The following is a 19,373-nucleotide window of genomic DNA, read 5'->3' as shown; positions in this document are numbered from 1 at the left end:
TTACCAAATTTGCTGAGCTCTCTGTGGTGCACTGTCATCTATTGCGAGTTTCATTGCAGATATTGTACTCAAGGCCTGGCAAAGAACTTGACCACAAGCCATCCTTTGAGTAAAGACAACATTGATTATGTCCAGTTGTCCAACAATACACAATTGCATTAATAATTGCATTCTACCAAGCATTGTGCAAAATATGGCATAGAAATACCGAATAGTTCATACCGGTAGTTCTACTATTTTCCCTTATCCAAATCCAAAAAAGACTATTTCAATTGTGAAACAGCGGAAAAATACACTGTTTGTTTGTGTACACTGAAGGTGGCTGGACAGGCTACTAGCTGGCAACAAGTAAACAAGCCACTTACAGTACTTCAAAAGCTAATATTTTTACTCTCAAGAAATGGCATTCCTTTACTGCTGAAGTTGCAGTTATATAATGGACGTGAAGGGCTACACGTGGAATTGTTACATAATGCACCTACAGCCTATATTAGGTGGATCTATTGGATCGTGCCTCCATGAGAATGTGTGATTTACAATAAATTCAGAATTCATTAACCTAGTTGTCTACTGGGAACAGATCAAATAAAGGAGGCTAGTACTTATTGTATCATATTTCCAACCAAAGCGAACCTTGTAAACTATTATTGATATTATATATGGATAAAACCTGACCACATTATTATTCAAACATTCGCTCACCAAGATCAAGGCCTTTGAAGGGGTTGGATTAGGGGTTGGACGAGTTTATCAAGAAGGAATTGGAATTGGAAGGATAATAAACCCTGGCTAACATATAATGCTCTCACAACGTTGCCTCAACGTTGCCTGAAAACCATCAACATTGGCTAACGTTGTGGCAACGTTGTGAGAACATTACCTGTCAGTCAAGGGAAAGGAAATTACAGGCAGGCTTGCAGGGAAGGTAAGTGGTAAGAGGAGGAGGAGTAGAAGGAGGAGGAAGAAGATTAACCCGGGACTACGACATTAGAATGCAGGAGGAGCAGGTTGCCAGGGTGTGTGAGAGGGAGAGAGAGGGCAACACGACCCGGTAAAAAGAGCCACGGGAAACAGAGCAGGGTGGAGGGGAGGAAAAGGGGATAGGAAGACCTGCGGAAACAAAGGAAGACAGGACAAGAGTAAAAACAGCACCACGATCCCACAGCCGGCCACAGCACCTCCAACTGGTATAGCAAAATACCTCATAATATCAATCTCTTTTCCCCTTCTTTACACCCCAATTGAGCAGCAAATACATTTGATCCACAGATAGGAAGTCGCCATAACTGTCAATGTCAGATATTTCCTGCTGACATGAGCCCAGTTGGAAGTGCTGAGAGGGTCAATGACATGTCGTGACTTTTAAGGTGGGAGTCAGAATATTAAGTCATGTTAATAGGAAGGAAACAAACATTATCCAAGGGGAAGGGGGGACATGTGTATATTAACCAACTATTATTTAATACATTGGTATAATTAAAGTGCAGATACATTTTTTTTTTTTTTTGCAGTGGCTATTTTACAAAATGAGAGTGTAGCATTCTGTGATTACTTTAAGAACAAAATGTTCAGATACGACAGTACAAGGTAAATCTAGGTCGGACAATGTAAAAGAGGACACCTTTTTGACTTGTCTTCAAAGTAAACAGCATGTAATTTTCTAAGGTCTTTGATGTGTCCATTCACATGTTCCAGTCCTCTCATTATCAAGTACAAACATCTTCAATCTCTTTTGATCCCCTGTCTTAATTTATACTACCTCAGTCATATTTGCATATTTTAACAAGATGAATTGAACTCTGAGGTAAAAAGGCCACTGCAAAACAAATACATTCGCCTCAGAAAGGCAAAGGACATACAGTGAGGGAAAAAAGTATTTGATCACCTGCTGATTTTGAACGTTTGCCCACTGACAAAGAAATTATCAGTCTATAATTTTAATGGTAGGTTTATTTGAACAGTGAGAGACAGAATAACAACACAAATATCCAGAAAAACGCATGTCAAAAATGTTATAAATTGATTTGCATTTTAATGAGGGGAAATAAGTATTTGACCCCTCTCAATCAGAAAGATTTCTGGCTCCCAGGTGTCTTTTATACAGGTAACGAGCTGAGATTAGGAGCACACCCTTAAAGGGAGTGCTCCTAATCTCAGTTTGTTACCTGTATAAAAGACACCTGTCCACAGACGCAATCAATCAATCAGATTCCAAACTCTCCACTATGGCCAAGACCAAAGAGCTCTCCAAGGATGTCAGGGACAAGATCGTAGACCTATACAAGGCTGGAATGGGCTACAAGACCATCGCCAAGCAGCTTGGTGAGAAGGTGACAACAGTTGGTGCGATTATTCGCAAATGGAAGAAACACAAAATAACTGTCAATCTCCCTCGGCCTGGGGCTCCATGCAAGATCTCACCTTGTGGAGTTGCAATGATCATGAGAACGGTGAGGAATCAGCCCAGAACTACACGGGAGAATCTTGTTAATGATCTCAAGGCAGCTGGAACCATAGTCACCAAGAAAACAATTGGTAACACACTACACCGTGAAGGACTGAAATCCTGCAGCGCCCGCAAGGTCCCCCTGCTCAAGAAAGCACATATACATGCCCGTCTGAAGTTTGCCAATGAACATATAAATGATTCAGAGGAGAACTGGGTGAAAGTGTTGTGGTCAGATGAGACCAAAATCGAGCTCTTTGGCATCAACTCAACTCGCCGTGTTTGGAGGAGGAGGAATGCTGCCTATGACCCCAAGAACACCATCCCCACCGTCAAACATGGAGGTGGAAACATTATGCTTTGGGGGTGTTTTTCTGCTAAGGGGACAGGACAACTTCACCGCATCAAAGGGACGATGGACGGGGCCATGTACTGTCAAATCTTGGTTGAGAACCTCCTTCCCTCAGCCAGGGCATTGAAAATGGGTCGTGGATGGGTATTCCAGCATGACAATGACCCAAAACACATGGCCATGGCAACAAAGGAGTGGCTCAAGAAGAAGCACATTAAGGTCCTGGAGTGGCCTAGCCAGTCTCCAGACCTTAATCCCATAGAAAATCTGTGGAGGGAGCTGAAGGTTTGAGTTGCCAAACGTCAGCCTCGAATCTTTAATGACTTGGAGAAGTTCTGCAAAGAGGAGTGGGACAAAATCCCTCCTGAGATGTGTGCAAACCTGGTGGCCAACTACAAGAAACGTCTGACCTCTGTGATTGCCAACAAGGGTTTTGCCACCAAGTACTAAGTCATGTTTTGCAGAGGGGTCAAATACTTATTTCCCTCATTAAAATGCAAATAAATTTATAACATTTTTGACATGCGTTTTTCTGGATTTTTTTGTTGTTATTCTGTCTCTCACTGTTCAAATAAACCAACCATTAAAATTATAGACTGATCATGTCTTTGTCAGTGGGCAAACGTACAAAATCAGCAGGGGATCAAATACTTTTTTCCCTCACTGTATGAATATAATTTTTTCAAACATCACTAAAAACACCATTGAAGGTCACTTTCACTATACGACTCATCATAGGCTATTTTTCACACATTTTTCACATAGGATATTCAGAAGATGAGGTTATTGATATTTAAATAACATTTTGATTCAGATTTGCCTACTTAAGAGAGCCTTTGAATCCACCATGGGCCTGCTCATATCACCTAATACAGGCCCACCATGCTTTTAAGCTTAATAAACATGACATCCCATTGGGCTTCCAAATGATTGATTGATGATTAACTATTATTTTACATTTTAGTCATTTAGCAGACGCTCTTATCCAGTGCATACATTTGTCATACTGGCCCCCCGTGGGAAACGAACCCACAACCCTGGCGTTGCAAGCGCCATGCTCTACCAACTGAGCTACAGGGGACTACATTCTATTATGGATCTTGAATAACCAAAAAGACAAATGAAAAATGACTATAGTCTTTCAGATTAGTACTTTTCAATGAAGAATACCTTCGCTCATTTTGGTTGGGAGTATATCTAGTGTTGAGTGGAGTAGGAGCATGGAGGTTCAGCAGCAATTTTAAATCCCATAGTTTATCAGAAGTATTGTCCTCTGGTTAGAAGCACATTGTACTCCAAGAGAGCATTACAAGCAAATAATTATCAGCTGTTATCTTACCCGGTTCCCTTTGAATCCTTGTGGTCCTACTAAACCCTGAGAAGAGGAAATTAAACACAATATGATTTCCTGTGCAAGCAATCAGAGACATTACTTTGAGTAATAGCTTTGTAAGTGAAGTAAGTAGCCTATCTCCTCGCGTGAGGAAGCTTGATGTACAAGTACACCCCCGGACAGAACACTATCGCAGGGCCTTACCCCCAATCTATTTCCTTAGTAACACATCGGATCCCATTTTTACAGTGCTTGGTATGACTCGGACAGGGATCGAACTCCCAACCCTCCAATCTCAGGCCAGACACGTTAACCACAATGCCACTGAGTTGGTAATAGCTTTGTGCTGTCAATCAATGTGATCTATCAATTTCCTGTGGTCATAGCTTTGTGCTGTCAATCAATTTGATCTATCAATTTCCTGTGGTCCTCTGTAGCTCAATTGGTAGAGCATGGCGCTTGTAACGCCAGGGTAGTGGGTTCGATCCCCGGGACCACCCATATGTAAAAATGTATGCGCACATGACTGTAAGTTGCTTTGGATAAAAGCGTCTGCTAAATGGCATATTATTTATTATTATTATTATTCCTCAGACTTAATTAAGAGATTGTTTAAAGTACTAATGATGCTATGTTCCAAATTCCTCGTTCAACGTTGATTGTATTTCAGATATCGAGAAATGAAATGCTGTAAATGCAATACTGTATTCATTTGATGTTATTGAAACTTAGGTAATTGGACAAACTACTTACAGGGATGCCTTGAGGCCCAATTGGTCCTGGGACTCCGGAATCTCCCTTGTAACCCTGAATTGATAGAAAAATAACAAATAAATAATTAATCTCAAATAGATAAATAAGCTCTGTTTTGACTGATAGCTCTTATGTGATGTGTATGTGCTACTTTAGTGTGTGTGTGTGTGTGTGTGTGTGTGATGTAAGTACTCACTCTATCTCCCTTCAGTCCTGCTGGCCCTGCCACACCAACTGGCCCTATCAGACCCTTTAAGTTTAAGGACAAGACGACAATCAGTGAATGCAGACATTACAATGGGAGGATATTAAAAGGAAAGTGATTATTGCATTTCCATCATTAATAGATCAACAAGCTTTCTGGAGCACTTACGTGCCAAAAGAGGAGTTACCCAATTCTGTTTATGTTAATTATTATTAAATAATAACCTATTGATTGATTAGGTAGTGGTGTTCTCTAGGTTACCCTACTGTGCTTGTTACACCAAGCTTGTTGAGGTAAACAATGAACAGTAACAAAAAAGGAGAAAAACATTAATGATGAGTAAAAGAGGTCAGCTGCAGCTCTTTCTCCCTGTGGAAGTCAGGATTCGACAGGAGGACCTTGCATCTCAGGCAGATAGTACAGCATGTACAGCATATTGCATGACAGAGCCATACTGCCATACTGTCCTGTATACATATCAACATGCAGCATGAGCATCCCAGCATGCTCTCCTGGTATGACATCACAATGCCAGTTCAAAGCTTTACACTGCTTGCATACGATCATAGGAGAATTACAACGGTATGTTTTGAAGATTTGCAATGGCATGGACTCTGACACTCAAACAGTTTGTCATGACTTTATGCAAGTAGGCTGAATCTTGAGATCTGAATGCGTAACTCAATTGTCCTTATACATCTTCCATTGACGTCAACACATGATTTACGCAAAAGTCTGGGTTACCCATGCAAATCTCAAGTTAGGATTCAGGCTGTTATGAACAAGGGGGACTATTTATTTCCCTTTACTACTTTAAAGCATATACACACTAAGAGCAGAAGCATCAAAGGGCCCATTTTAGTACCCTAACACGTTCCAATGCCAGACAGACATGGGACACAGTCATGTGAACATCATCCCTATGCCAGAGCAATCCTCAAAAAAAATTACTAAAAACAGAACTGCTCTCTCTGCAGACAACCAGACAGACTACAAGACAGGACAGACAGGACAAGCATGGAGGAAAGGCAAGCAGGCAGACAGACAAGACACCAGCGCAGACAGACATGCAAGCAAGCCATGGGGGGAGCACAATAGAGGAGGAGGTGGGGTAGGGGAGGAATGTGTGTTGGGTGGGTACAGGACTTGCGCCACTCACCACTGGACCAGGCCTGCCGTCTAAACCATGAGCCCCCTGGACAGGGTGTAAACAGTTAGAGAGCAGAGATGGAGAGATGGAAGGGAGGTGGTTGGAGAAGGGGTGGAGGAGGTGTGGAGGGGGGAGAGGGTAGGGGGTGAGTGAGTGAGTGAGTGAAGCAGTGATTTGTGTGACTCAAAAACACATCCAGTTGTTGATGAAGGGTGATTGTGTTGTGATGACGTGAGAAACAGTTACCGTCAGTAACTCCTTTTATAGGTGCAGTTGATTATCACTATCAAATAATTAAGTCCTGACCTTAGATAAAATAGTGTTTTTCAGAAACATAAGCATGGTTCAACTTCTTTCTATGGTTGATGCCCATATAGAAAGCAGTTTGAATTTGAGTGCAGAGAAGTGTGAAGATATGTGTCTATGATGATTTTAAAATAGCATGTCTTGTATCAACATTGATTAGCATATACATAATATCCCTCATCATTTCCATATAAAAGGAGTTACTGTGCCATTGATGATGTGACTAGAACATGTACTGAATATCAACAATGACCTTTGTCTCCCAAGAAGTAAACCAGAAGTAAGGAAGAGACCCCCCAGTGATACATATCAAACGTATTCCTTAACATGCAACTAAAAATAGAACTAAAAGAGACTACATTTTACAGAATTTCAGAGAGATTATCAGAAAACTAAACAAAAGTTGGCATAATGAAGACAATTATCATTAACTCTTTCTATCACATAATTATCATTACTGAGTTATCTGAAAAATATGACAATGGTAATGTGTATTGTAGATTACATTTTTTAGTTTTCATATTAGTGATTTTTATTGCCCTTATGTATTGGATTGCAGCAACCATCCATCCATGCACTTTGAAAACATTAATGCAACTATTGAGCCATCAAACCATCCTTGGTTAGGCCTAGTTATAAAGCGACATGACAACATCAGAACAGTCATGCTGCCTGGTTCTAAGACACAAAAGCCTGAACAAACAGTACGCCCACTCTATTTTGGTTTCCAGGAGTCGAAATACAACTTATAATGGTAAAATGGTCAAAGGGATGGTAAAATTGATGTACTTACAGGAAGTCCAAGATGGCCCCTGTCCCCTTTATCGCCCTTCGAACCAGATGCTCCCTTCTCTCCCCGTATGCCTATGCCTGGCTCCCCCTAAAAGAGGCACAGAAAATACATGATTCACGTTTACTACATAGGCATTACACTAACTTACTAAAACCACTGATTTGAGAGAGTACTGAACACTACAGTATCAAAGGATTCTGGAGGTACAGTAAGACATAACATAAGCTACCACAATCAACTCTTACCTTTGGCCCTCCCAGTCCCTCAGGTCCCTGAGGGGTAAAATAAACAATTCCTGTCAATCACTTCATGTAAATATGACATATTATCAGGAGGTTTTATAGATATTTCTGAGGGCTTATATTACCTAATAGCATGCAAACTGTAGTGTACTCACCGCGGGGCCAACTGGTCCTTGGGGCCCTGGAGGCCCTGGAGGCCCATAGACCTAAAGACATTAATGCATACACTTCCTCATTAGTGGGTTCACTCTAACATCACGTCCTCTGAATCTGACCCCTCTCAAGTTCACTCAAACACGCCTGGGTAATTAAAAACACATGAGATACACAGTGAAGGGGAGCCCTTACCATGTCTGACCTTCCTCCCTTATCTCCAGACTCGCCCTTCTGACCCTGAAGCATCAAGTCACATGAATACAAGGTTAACATAGGCTACTCACATCATGGCTAGCATGAATAAAACACTACTGTACACCCAATCAACATTGTACAGATGAATAGTATTGTGAACAGTATTTCACTGCTCCCCAATGCCAGGTCAGACACTGCATACTGTATGGTCAGATGCAGTCTGAGGGGCACCATTGCGTACCATTGCGCCTGGTAATCCAATGGGGCCAGGGGGCCCAGAAACCCCCTTTTCAGCAGTAGGGCCATCTAAACCCTACAGAACAAGGAAAGGGGAAATAGTGAAATATTGTCAGTGTGTTCAAATCAGGAATTAGTTTTGGTTCATTTCCATATTAGAGTGTCAATTAATACAAAATAGATTATTTAAAATTTTCTGTCAGATGTTAAAACTTAACATTAATCTTGAATGTGCCAAAACCGTTGCCAAATATATCGCATACAGTTTTTGAGTTTTGTTTGGTTACCTCCAGATTCTGGCTGTAAGGGCATGAAACTGCCCATAATGAGGGACGCAATGCTGCCCATTCTTACTCAGTGTCTACACACTCAGACGATGCAAGACAATCACACAATTTCTCGCAAGCAGTTATTTAATGGTTAATAAACACACACATATAGTATGTTAATATAATTAACACAAATAATCATAAAAGAATGGTGAAGCAAAATATAGTCTCCTAGACCCTGCAGTATGGTGCAGTATTTGGGGTGGGTTTTGGCTACATGGTCTGATGAGTGTAGCCCACTATATATATATATATATATATATATATATATATATATATATATATATATATATATATATTAAGTTGGGTGAATTTTGGCCCATTCCTCCTGACAGAGCTGGTGTAACAGAGTCAGGTTTGTAGGCCTCCTTGATCGCACACTCTTTTTCAGTTCTGCCCACACATTTTCTATAGGATTGAGGTCAGGGCTTTGTGATGGCCCCTCCAATACCTTAACTTTGTTGTCCTTAAGCCATTTTGCCACAGCTTTGGAAGTATGCTTGGGGTCATTGTCCATTTGGAAGACACATTTGCGACCAAGCTTTAACTTCCTGACTGATGTCTTGAGATGTTGCTTCAATATATCCACATAATTTTCCTTCCTCATGATGCCATCTATTTTGTGAAGTGCACCAGTCCCTCCTGCAGTAAAGCACCCCCACAGCATGATGCTGCCTACCCCGTGCTTCACGGTTGGGATGGTGTTCTTCGGCATGCAAGCAACCCCCTTTTTCCTCCAAACATAACGATGGTCATTATGGCCAAACAGTTCTATTTTTGTTTCATCAGACCAGAGGACATTTCTCCAAAAAGTACAATCTTTGTCCCCATGTGCAGTTGCAAACTGTAGTCTGGCTTTTTTATGGCGGTTTTGGAGCAGTGGCTTCTTCCTTGCTGAGCGGCCTTTCAGGTTATGTCAAATATAGGACTCGTTTTACTGTGGATATAGATACTTTTGTACCTGTTTCCTCCAGCATCTTCACAAGGTCCTTTACTGTTGTTCTGGGATTGATTTGCACTTTTTGCACCAAAGTACGTTCATCTCTAGGAGACAGGACGTGTCTCCTTCCTGAGCGGTATGATGGCTGCGTGGTCCCATGGTGTTTATACCTGCATACTAGGATGAACCAAACTTGTGGAGGTCTACAAATTTTTTTTCTGAGGTCTTGCAGAAAATGTCAAGCAAAGAGGCACTGAGTTTGAAGGTAGGTCTTGAAATACATCCACAGGTACACCTCCAATTGACTCAAATGATGTCAATTAGCCTATCAGAAGCTTCTAAAGCCATGACATCATTTTCTGGAATGTTCCAAGCTGTTTAAAGGCACAGTCAACTTAGTGTATGTAAACTTCTGACCCACTGGAATTGTGATACAGTGAATTATAAGTGAAATAATCTGTCTGTAAACAATTGTTGGAAAAATTAATTGTGTCATGCACAAAGTAGATGTCCTAACCGACTTGCCAAAACTATAGTTTGTTAACAAGTAATTTGTGGTGTGGTTGAAAAACGAGTTTTAATGACTCCAACCTAAGTGTATGTAAACTTCTGACTTCAACTGTATGTATGTATATATATATTACTGTAGCCTATAGAAGGTCTCTAATTAGATAATACGAGGGTGGTACAAAGAGCTAGCTCCAGTCCCTTTCCTCTGGTTATGAATAGTGCTACTGTAGGTTTCTGGCTTTGGTGTGGGAGTGTGTGTAGTGGTGTGGATCTGTGGTTCCCCAGTTACTCACAGGTGATCCAGACGGGCCCATGTCCCCCTTGTCTCCTTTGGGTCCTGAGAAACCCATCAGGCCCCCTTCCCCTCTGGGACCTTCAGGGCCGGCTGGGCCAACAGGACCTGCCTCTCCAGGCTTCCCCCGAGGACCCTGACACACAAATTAGACATCATTGCCGCTGTTGTCTTTAATTGTATCATTATTGCCATCGCCATGTTGTTGTTGATGCTGTGTTTTATCATACATGACAGCTTAACAATGCACATTTCTACTGAAGAATAGACAATAGGAGGGCGCTCTAACCTTCTCTCCATCAAGACCTGAAGGGCCTGGAAGTCCAACTTCACCCTTTGTTCCTGGTGTTCCGGGGACCCCTGGAGGGCCAGGTAGTCCAGGTGGGCCCTGGGTCGATAAAGAGAGATCAGAATTACTTATTGAAAACATATGCTGTATGTCTAGTACTGTATTCATGTTAGCAAACATTGTATTGCAATTACAGTGGCAAAATAGAGTAAGCCTTTAAATGGTCTGTCGGATGACATAGCTGTCTTTTTGTTACAACGACCTGCATAAAGAAGGCCTATACATTTCTAAAGCATCATTAACAGACTTTAGAGACCTCTACTCACCATCAAAGGTACATTCCGAATATCCTAAGGAGAAAAAACACAATGTTAGAAGTCCTGTTACAATTTATAGTACTTCATGAATCAAACACTTTACATAAGGCAGTAAATAATTGGTGACATACATTTTCATTGTTGAGGATTTCTGATTTTCCTGGCTCCCCTGCTGCACCTGGAGGACCCTATAAAGTTAAGGATAAAAAATGCATAATAATTTATTTGAGAAAATCTCCCAAATCTCCTATTGACATTAATGAATGTGTTATGACAGAGCCTGCACTTACTCTTGGTCCAGCTGGGCCATCAGATCCTTCTTCCCCCTGGAGGATGAGGAAAGGTATGACAGTTAGCCTCTTTCCTTCCAAATATTAACCTCAATGCAGTGTTCAACACTAAAAGGATGGGATCGAACGTTACTGTAGCAAATTAGAGGATAATGTTTGGTGATCATACATTTCTTGTTGTGCAAAAATGTCAACTGAGGTTATGAAAAGTTCTCATCTCACCTTGAGACCTTGGTCGCCTTTGTCACCCTGGAAACGAGAACACATCATTTTAATGGGCATCCATGATATTATTAAACCAAGGTGGCTTTTTCTTACTATTCTACAGCCTCTATTTGGGTAGCTATAGTACCTTGAATCCTGAGAGGCCTGGAAGTCCTGGTGTCCCTGGTTCTCCTTTGATGCCAGTCCCTGCTGCGCTGGGTTCACCCTTGTCACCCTGCCACAGAACAGAACATGGACAGAGTTGTTATAAATTGATTATTTGTGTACCTGTTTGACATTTTACTGAATTGTTAGGAGCTAGTTAGTAACATAAGCATTTCGCTGCACCCACTATAACATCTGCTAAACTGTGTACGTGACCAATAAACTTTGATTCGATTTTTTGACAGTGTCATCAATGACTGTACAGGACAACACATTCTCTACATTGATGGGAGTTAAAAAGTACAGCACTGAAGATTAGTCTCACAAAAGACACAACGGATCTATATGGATCTAAATTACAAAGTGAATCACATGAAAACATCCAACAGCACAGCCCCTTGTCCACAGCTTTAGATCTTATTCCCTCAACACAGGCACAAACTCAAATCTACAAAGATCACGGCATTCTCCAACCAGAGGATGTTTTCACACATTTGGAACATGTTATGATGACGCTGCATCACTGCAGTACAAGCAGCTATAGCAAGAAAGACATTAAAGGCCCAGATGTTTCAGTCCATAGCTAATGCAAAGATCAAAGTACTTCTACACAAACCAATTGGGCAGACTAACAGAGGAGATAGAAGCAACTCAAGACTAATCGCAACTCTAGTCAGTCACAAAGACAAACAATGAGACGATAATAGATAATTGACTTGATGGAGCTCTGGTTGTTATGGGAACACTGATGATTGACAGACACAGAGCACAAATACCCTGTAGCCCCTCTTTCCAGGAATACCAGGTGTTCCAGGGGTACCAGCTTGACCCTTTACAGTAGAAGGAAGACAGAGTTTTAGTACCCGGATAAATTTAGGCTTTTACAATCTGTGTTAGCCACACCATTCCAAGGAAATTACCTTTCTTCCAGGAGTGCCTGGAAAACCTGGCTCTCCCTACGGTGGCCAAGATGGCACAAAGGTCAAAGGTGGGGGAAAAGAGAGAAGACAGAAAGAGTGAAAGTTGGTATTCAGTAAAGCTTGTCTCTTTTAAATCAGTAGCCATGCCACATATTCCAAACAAGCATTTTTCATTAATTTTGTAATAGTCTGAATCAGCATGGGGCCTGTTCACATCCATGTGTTTGTCAGTTTTCTTGGAAGAAAAGAATTCCCTCAGTACAACATGCACTGGGATCAATATTTGGAAAGGCATGTTGGGGTTGGTGCATTCTATGCACGCATATAGCTGGTCTGGGTTTGGACATGGAACTGTCGCTGATTGTCATTCGTCAAGAGCTTCTAGTCCACCGCAAGCCGATTAACCCTAGAAATTGGTTGTTATAAATAGTAAAGAACACATGATAGTTATTTAATTCATCTCTGTGTTTGCTCCCCACTTCAATTGGCCAGCTTAACGAGCAGACGTACGGTGGATGATGTACGGTCACAGCTGTGACCACAGGACCCACATGGGTTTATAGCAGTCACTTACGGAAGGTTGTGGCTGTGTCCCAAATGGCACCCTATTTCCTATAAAGTGCACTACTTTTGACCAGAGCCCTGGTCAAAACTAGTGCACTATCTAGAGAATAGGGTGCCATTTGGGACACAGCCTGTCTATCTCGCTTGCTTTTACTGTATCTACTTGGCTTGCTGAGACTCAAAAGCCATGTCTTAGACATTTATGCCCTATTTCAAATTACTAATCATCAATGTCAAGATATGGTTCTTAAATCAAGATGCAGGACAACCATTGGACCTGGGAGTATTATTCAGAGCCAAAAAGGCCATGCACTATATTCATCATTGGTTTGACATGTATTTTAGATAACATTTGGATTAGGAAAGGCTTTGTCAGGCAACAATACAGTCCAACAGACAGAATACTGGGAAAGAAGGCTGGTAGTTCTTTAAGCATACAGTTTAGTACCAGGTAATATATATAAGGCATTCTCAAAAGCATTTATAGATCAACGAGTCTGGGGAGGAACAATCTGGAGGGAGGAAGATACTAGAGTGCCCCAATTATTTCATCTCAGATACACTGTATGGTTTAGGACAAGGGTCAAAGGTCAGGGGCTACTTGCACATGTTGGACTACCTTCAATCCTTGTTTCCCTGGCATTCCTGGCATACCAAAGTCCCCCTAAGAGATCGCATTGATTATCAATAACTACAGTAACAATGTTCTCAAACAAGATGCAGGACAACACATACAGTATTGCATGTGTTAGGGTTGACGAAACACACTGAAGCTCAAATTAAACACACTAATTGGAAGCACATCAACCAACCAAAACATATTTATTTGTTGCCATGTCATGTTTTAAAGTAATGAAAACAAATGATCAATGTCCATGACCAAGATCCTCAAGAATACACCGGATTACATAAACAAATAAGAACAGAGACACGGGGAGGAGTGGTGGAACGTCCCTGGCAGAGGGAGCAAAGGCGTCAGTCTGACTCCTAAGGGTCTGACAAAAGGGCAGGTGGCATCGCCCAACTTGTCAACCCCTACCCTCCCCCTCCTGACCGACCGACACACAGCAAGTGCATTTCTGCTGGAGCCTCTGACAGGTGCTGTGGTTGGGGCTCACCATCGAGGGATGGTGAGAGAGGGAGGGGGAGGGCGGTGCGCCAGTAAACTGCAGACTGTACTGGAGCCAGAGCCCCGCAGCCACAGCCTGCCCAGCTGCCCCATGAACGCTTTCACACCAACCTGTCAGGGGATCGTCACGTGGGGATAGAGTGTCCAACCATTTCTGGGAAGATGAAAGCGCCGGGCGGGCCTCCTGTCCAGACCCCTGGCCAGGGTGGGATCAGGGCAGGTGAGTGGTGACGGCTTTAATCGCATGGTAGGGCCCTCAGGGGCCCCCAGCAAACACAGCACAGAAACAGGAAGCTTTGATCTCCTGCTTCTCCAATCAGCTCACACCATTCCTCCCATCTATTTAGCTATCCCTTCCCGTCAGCGTCACTCCCCACCCCCTGGTTCTATTTTCACACCGGTGTGTGTGTATGATACTCCATGGGCGTAATCTGTCGACTGACATGCCTGGTGCTTGATTTATCAATACGCTCATCTCTTCATTGAAACGACGCGGACATGGCCTTTCCAGTTCAGAGGAAATGACCTGAGGGTAACAGGGGAATAGATTCATCATCTGTTCAAAATAAGCTCTAATGATCCCTCTGATACACCAGTAAAACAGTGTGAGATACTGTAAGACGGCCTTAAAAATGGCCACTGCAGCTACAAGCACTGCCAGAGTGGATCTGAGGCAAGTGAAAGGAATAATAGCACTAGGTAGGTGAATAGAAAGGCCTAATTTCTGTCTTCCCCTCAGTTCTAATGTGCTTTCCAGCTGTGTTGGTCTAGGGCTCTCTGATTTCAAGGGAGAGTGAGGGTAGAGGAAGGGCAGAGCCCCATTCAGTCAGTCAGACAGACAGTCTGTGTCTGAAACGCTAGGCTTGGCAAAGCCTACATCCCCTAACACCTCTTCCCCCTGTGTTCTGAGCACCACTGTCACCTTATCCACTGTCTCTGGGTCTCTGTCGTCTGCTTTCGCTGACAGGAGCGTCTCGGAGTGCCCACACAGCTCTGACCCAAGGGAGAAATTAAAAGCAGGCTTTTCTAACAGTCTAACAGGCTCAATCAACCAGCCCTCCAGACCGGGGGAGAGACATCCGTCATTACAGGGCTAATGGCGAACCACTGTACAGTAATGGTGAGCTAGTTCACCATTATGAAGGCGGAGCAGAGGAGGAGGTCTATGGCTGTCCTGTCTACTTCCTCTATGTCTAGCCAGGCGTCTGTAGCTTGTCGACTGTAGCCTGGCGACTGTAGCCTGCTGAGTGAGGGCCTTGAGATTGTTCAGTCTGGAGATATATAGCTCGGTCAGACTTGTGGTCAGCACCATGTGGACATTAACGATGATGGCCCATGCCACAAACCTTTACCTGTTATTTTTATTACAATCTGGTTGTACAATACAGTAAGCCTGATCCAACATTGTGAGTACAAATATAGAACAAAGCTCCCCTGGGCAGAGGCAAACCCAATATCCTAAGGTGAATCTATTGCAGCTTTGAACCGTTTGCCTGCAAAAGCACTTTCTCTTTAGTATAAAACAATTCGAGCCATTCCTCTCACAACCCCACTGTTGCTGTGGATACCATGTCCCTGCTAAAAGCGCCCTTCCTTGAAGTGTTTTTCTCTCTCTTTCCCAATTCCTCCATCTGTGGAGTCTAATGGGGGAAACACACGCCGGCTGCTACTGCTGTTTTGGGTGTCTCGGGCCGAGGAAGCGGGGATGTTCACCATGGAAACGGTCGGCCGTGAGTCCGAGACTCAAGGGAGGGAGCTGACAGGTAAGAAAACAAATGGCCATGCTACATCAGTCGGTCACGTCACTGGAGAATGTCCCATAGAGGCCACTTCTCACTGTCTATAAGAGACTGAGTCAAAGTCAAAGGACTGAGAAGGCCTGGGGGGCACGTGTTCAAATCCCAGAGGGGGAATGGGTGGATGAGAGCAGCCCAGTTGTTGTTGAAGCATTCATGTCAGCAGCGATGGGCAAAACAGCCACATTTCTTCTGGAAGGCTCCTCCCACCCCCATTTGGTCTGTTTCTTTGATTGCATGACATGATGTTTAAGATCAATCATTCAGAGCACATTTGCCCACATATTGTGATGACTGAAATAAACATTTGCCTTCTGATTTAAGAAAACATCAATGTTAAGATAATTGAAAGACCATTTGCAATTTCAACAGCACAAACTCTATTAGGGTGATTATCTCAAACAAGCCATAACAAACTCCACAGTGATAAAATAACTTCTCAAGATGCCACACTCCACATATAGCTTCCATTATACCTTTTCTCCCCTTTCCCCTATGAGACCTGTCTTCCCCTCATCTCCCTACAGTGTGGATGGAGACATGGGCAAAGCAATCATGCTATTTCAAATAGAGGAAATCAAAAGACAACCAACGGTACCAAGGGAAATAAGTATTCCATTCATCAACATCTAAGCTTTTGGGCTATGAGGCCTGTCATGGTGGTCCCTGGACTGAAGGGGGAGGTGAATATTCCACCCTACTAACCAGGAGGGAATTACACAGGACAAGGCCACGCCACTTGGGCTTTTTGAACTGGGATGATATCTCGACCAGACTCAGGAACCGGCCCAGGGTTTGTCTATGTCTACAGATAAAGACTCCCGGTTTACTTTAGATATTAACAACCTGCTACCGGCTGGCAGCTGCACACCCACTACCACATGTTTTCACTGGGAGGTTCCTCTCCTGCGAGGCTTTTAGTGAGATAATTCAGCCCATTCATGAAAATATATTAACGGACCAAAGTCAGTGGTGTGCGGTCTCTGGGGTCTATTTGTGCTTCAGCAGGTGTCGGCTAAACAATAAGCAGCCAGAACTCCCACATTGTGTTTTTGACTGTCCAAGAAATTCACATTGAGCCTGTGAGACACCATTGCTCATACTACCTATCTAACCAACAACACACAGAGAGAGGGTGAGATTTAATAAGGCTCTTACCTTCAGCCCTAGGTCTCCCTTCAGTCCCTATGGAAGGAAAGAGAATGAAACAGAGAAACACAAAACAGTTAGTTACATATTATAAATAATTCCTTTGATTTCTTTTTCAATACATGAAAATACAGCTAGTTGAAGTTGAGAGGAAGACCCTCTCCTTCTGCCGCTGTAAATGTAGTTACACTCCTGTAGAATGCCACCAGATGGTGCAATACACTCTGAAAGCAGTGGACTTATGAGCAAACGTTTGTCGCAGCTACAGAAAGGTATTGGACCAGGGTGCAGTGGGAACATGGGAGAGTTTGTATTTCAATGCCTTCACATTTCAGTAACTCAAACACCTCGGAACATCTAAAGTGCAATACTAACTTTCAAAGGGGTGAAATTCTCCTCATAAGACCATGGCTATGATCGTCCTCTGGGTAACCTACTGTAGGGTTGACCAACCTCCTCATAAACCAGACTGAGCTTCATGGGAAAACAGTGAGATGGAGGAAAGCTGGAGTTTACAAGGCTATAACATAACCAGGAGCTGGGAGCTGTAGGTTCTTCCAGAGTTCCCCAAAATACGGGTCAAACATAAGTCATTAAATGGCAATTGTCATACAGAAATATCTATTTTACAACCTCACCCGGTTTGAATCAAACGTTCAATATCTCACTTGAGGTAGTGTACTAATGACTTTGAAAATGGATCACGTCATAGAGGGGTTGTGGTTTGCTGACAGCCAAACAGTTTGGCAGCCAAACAGTTTGACATTGCCCAGATGGCTAAGACGTTTAACCTGCTCCAGAGGCTCGTGTGGATGTGACCCTGTTTTGTTGGGGGATGTGAGAGCCTTGCAGGCTGTTGTGGTCTCTCTCTCCCTCTCCCTCAATCCCTCTTTTTTCTTTCTCTCCTACTCTTTTCTCACCCTCTCTCTACACCATTCTCCTCTTCCCTCTCTTCCCTTTTCACTATCTCTTTCCCTCTTTCTTTCTCTCGCTCCTTCTACCCCTATTCCCCCCCTCTCTCTCTGTGCAGTCACACTGTGTGCTGGCTGAGCCCAGCTCAGTGAAGGGCAGAGGCTGTGAGAGTGAGCCTTCCAGAGGAAGTCCATTAAGCCATGGAAAAGTGGAGAAGGACAGGCACGTGGAGAGTTTAAGAGGCACGGCTCTCTCTGCACCCCGCAGCACTTCAAAGACAAGGTTAGCTCCCAGTGGGAGAGTGTGTGTGTGTGCTTGTGTGAGAGGAATGCTCCCTTGACCAATGATGGTATGGGATTGTGTCCATCCCTGGATTTCCTATACAGTATAGTATAATACTAAAGGACATTGTGAGAGCAGAGGGAGAAAAAGCCCATGGTTAGGATGGAGTACGGCTGCAGTTGGGCCTGGGTATATAAATATAATTCACTCTGAGCAGTTTAAGCTCTTAATATAAAACCTGTGCTATTTCATTGATGTAGGAAGTACACTGAGGTACAGGAATGGTTGCATGCTGATTTCTGGTCCTGCTGATAGTTTGGTGAGTGGAACAGGTCAAATGAAACTTATCAACAGGTAATAATGTTCATAGAAATACCTTCGGGCCTTCAGGACCAGCAGGGCCAACCTCACCCTATGGAAGAAAGACACAAAGAAAAAACGGAGACACAGAATGAGAAAGAGGAGGGTGAAAATGAAAGAATGAAAAAGTAACAGGGTGCAGAACTGCAGATGACAGCAAGACAGATCACAATGATTTGTACAATCCACCTAACTCTTGTTCTCAACAACTGGATTTCCTATCTCTAGTCTGTAACTTCTGCTAGAGAACACAGCCCATTGTCGATCGGCACATTCATTGTATGAATGTAGCCATTCTGACAAGCAGCAAACAGCATGTTTTTCAATCAAGTCGTAGGATGATTAAATGAAATATCTTCCTTCTGGTTGTGCCTTAATCCCAGCAGGTGCTTGATAATAAATAAAAAATAATAGACGGTCATTACTTTTCCTCTAACTTGAAATATCTATCAATCATGAAATGCACAATTTGTGAGTTTCAAGAGACCACAAATTCCAATTAAGCTATGTATTTAAGCTTTAATTGAGATCCAAAACCTACCTTTATTCCTGGCATGCCTGGCTCACCCTGAAATGACAGAAAGGTTAATATAAAGTCACTGTAACAGACAGCATGTGTAGTAGTTATGCCTCCTCTTTCATTACATGGATGGGTCAACAAAAGATAACGCACTACTTTAATTCAATTTGGGGAGTTCAAAGACTGGTTTCCAACCAGATGGCCATATCTTGCCACAGTCCAGTTCAGGGAAGGTAT

General features: G+C 42.9%; 1 protein-coding gene across 5 annotated transcripts in view; it reads right to left on the bottom strand.

Moving 5' to 3' along the window:
• Nucleotides 1-19,373, bottom strand: part of LOC121553480 (collagen alpha-1(XIII) chain) — a 125,740-nt gene that overhangs the window by 19,595 nt on the left and 86,772 nt on the right. For all 5 annotated transcript variants that reach the window (XM_041866607.2, XM_041866608.2, XM_041866609.2 and 2 more), the window contains 22 exons: nt 19,158-19,184; nt 18,633-18,668; nt 17,072-17,098; nt 16,390-16,434; nt 12,425-12,460; nt 12,281-12,334; nt 11,488-11,574; nt 11,358-11,384; nt 11,136-11,171; nt 10,977-11,033; nt 10,855-10,878; nt 10,529-10,627; nt 10,241-10,375; nt 8,173-8,244; nt 7,929-7,973; nt 7,736-7,786; nt 7,584-7,610; nt 7,339-7,425; nt 6,249-6,284; nt 5,081-5,134; nt 4,885-4,938; nt 4,138-4,173 (listed from right to left, as the gene is read on the bottom strand). In XM_041866607.2, coding sequence (XP_041722541.1) covers nt 4,138-4,173; nt 4,885-4,938; nt 5,081-5,134; nt 6,249-6,284; nt 7,339-7,425; nt 7,584-7,610; nt 7,736-7,786; nt 7,929-7,973; nt 8,173-8,244; nt 10,241-10,375; nt 10,529-10,627; nt 10,855-10,878; nt 10,977-11,033; nt 11,136-11,171; nt 11,358-11,384; nt 11,488-11,574; nt 12,281-12,334; nt 12,425-12,460; nt 16,390-16,434; nt 17,072-17,098; nt 18,633-18,668; nt 19,158-19,184 — 1,152 coding nt within the window. The remainder of the gene's footprint in view (nt 1-4,137; nt 4,174-4,884; nt 4,939-5,080; nt 5,135-6,248; nt 6,285-7,338; nt 7,426-7,583; nt 7,611-7,735; nt 7,787-7,928; nt 7,974-8,172; nt 8,245-10,240; nt 10,376-10,528; nt 10,628-10,854; nt 10,879-10,976; nt 11,034-11,135; nt 11,172-11,357; nt 11,385-11,487; nt 11,575-12,280; nt 12,335-12,424; nt 12,461-16,389; nt 16,435-17,071; nt 17,099-18,632; nt 18,669-19,157; nt 19,185-19,373) is intronic.

The sequence above is a fragment of the Coregonus clupeaformis genome, chromosome 37 (genome assembly GCF_020615455.1).
Source record: "Coregonus clupeaformis isolate EN_2021a chromosome 37, ASM2061545v1, whole genome shotgun sequence".
In the NCBI taxonomy this organism is placed as follows: domain Eukaryota; kingdom Metazoa; phylum Chordata; class Actinopteri; order Salmoniformes; family Salmonidae; genus Coregonus; species Coregonus clupeaformis.
Note: the sequence above shows the minus strand (reverse complement) of the source record. Positions and strands in the feature narration are given on the sequence as shown.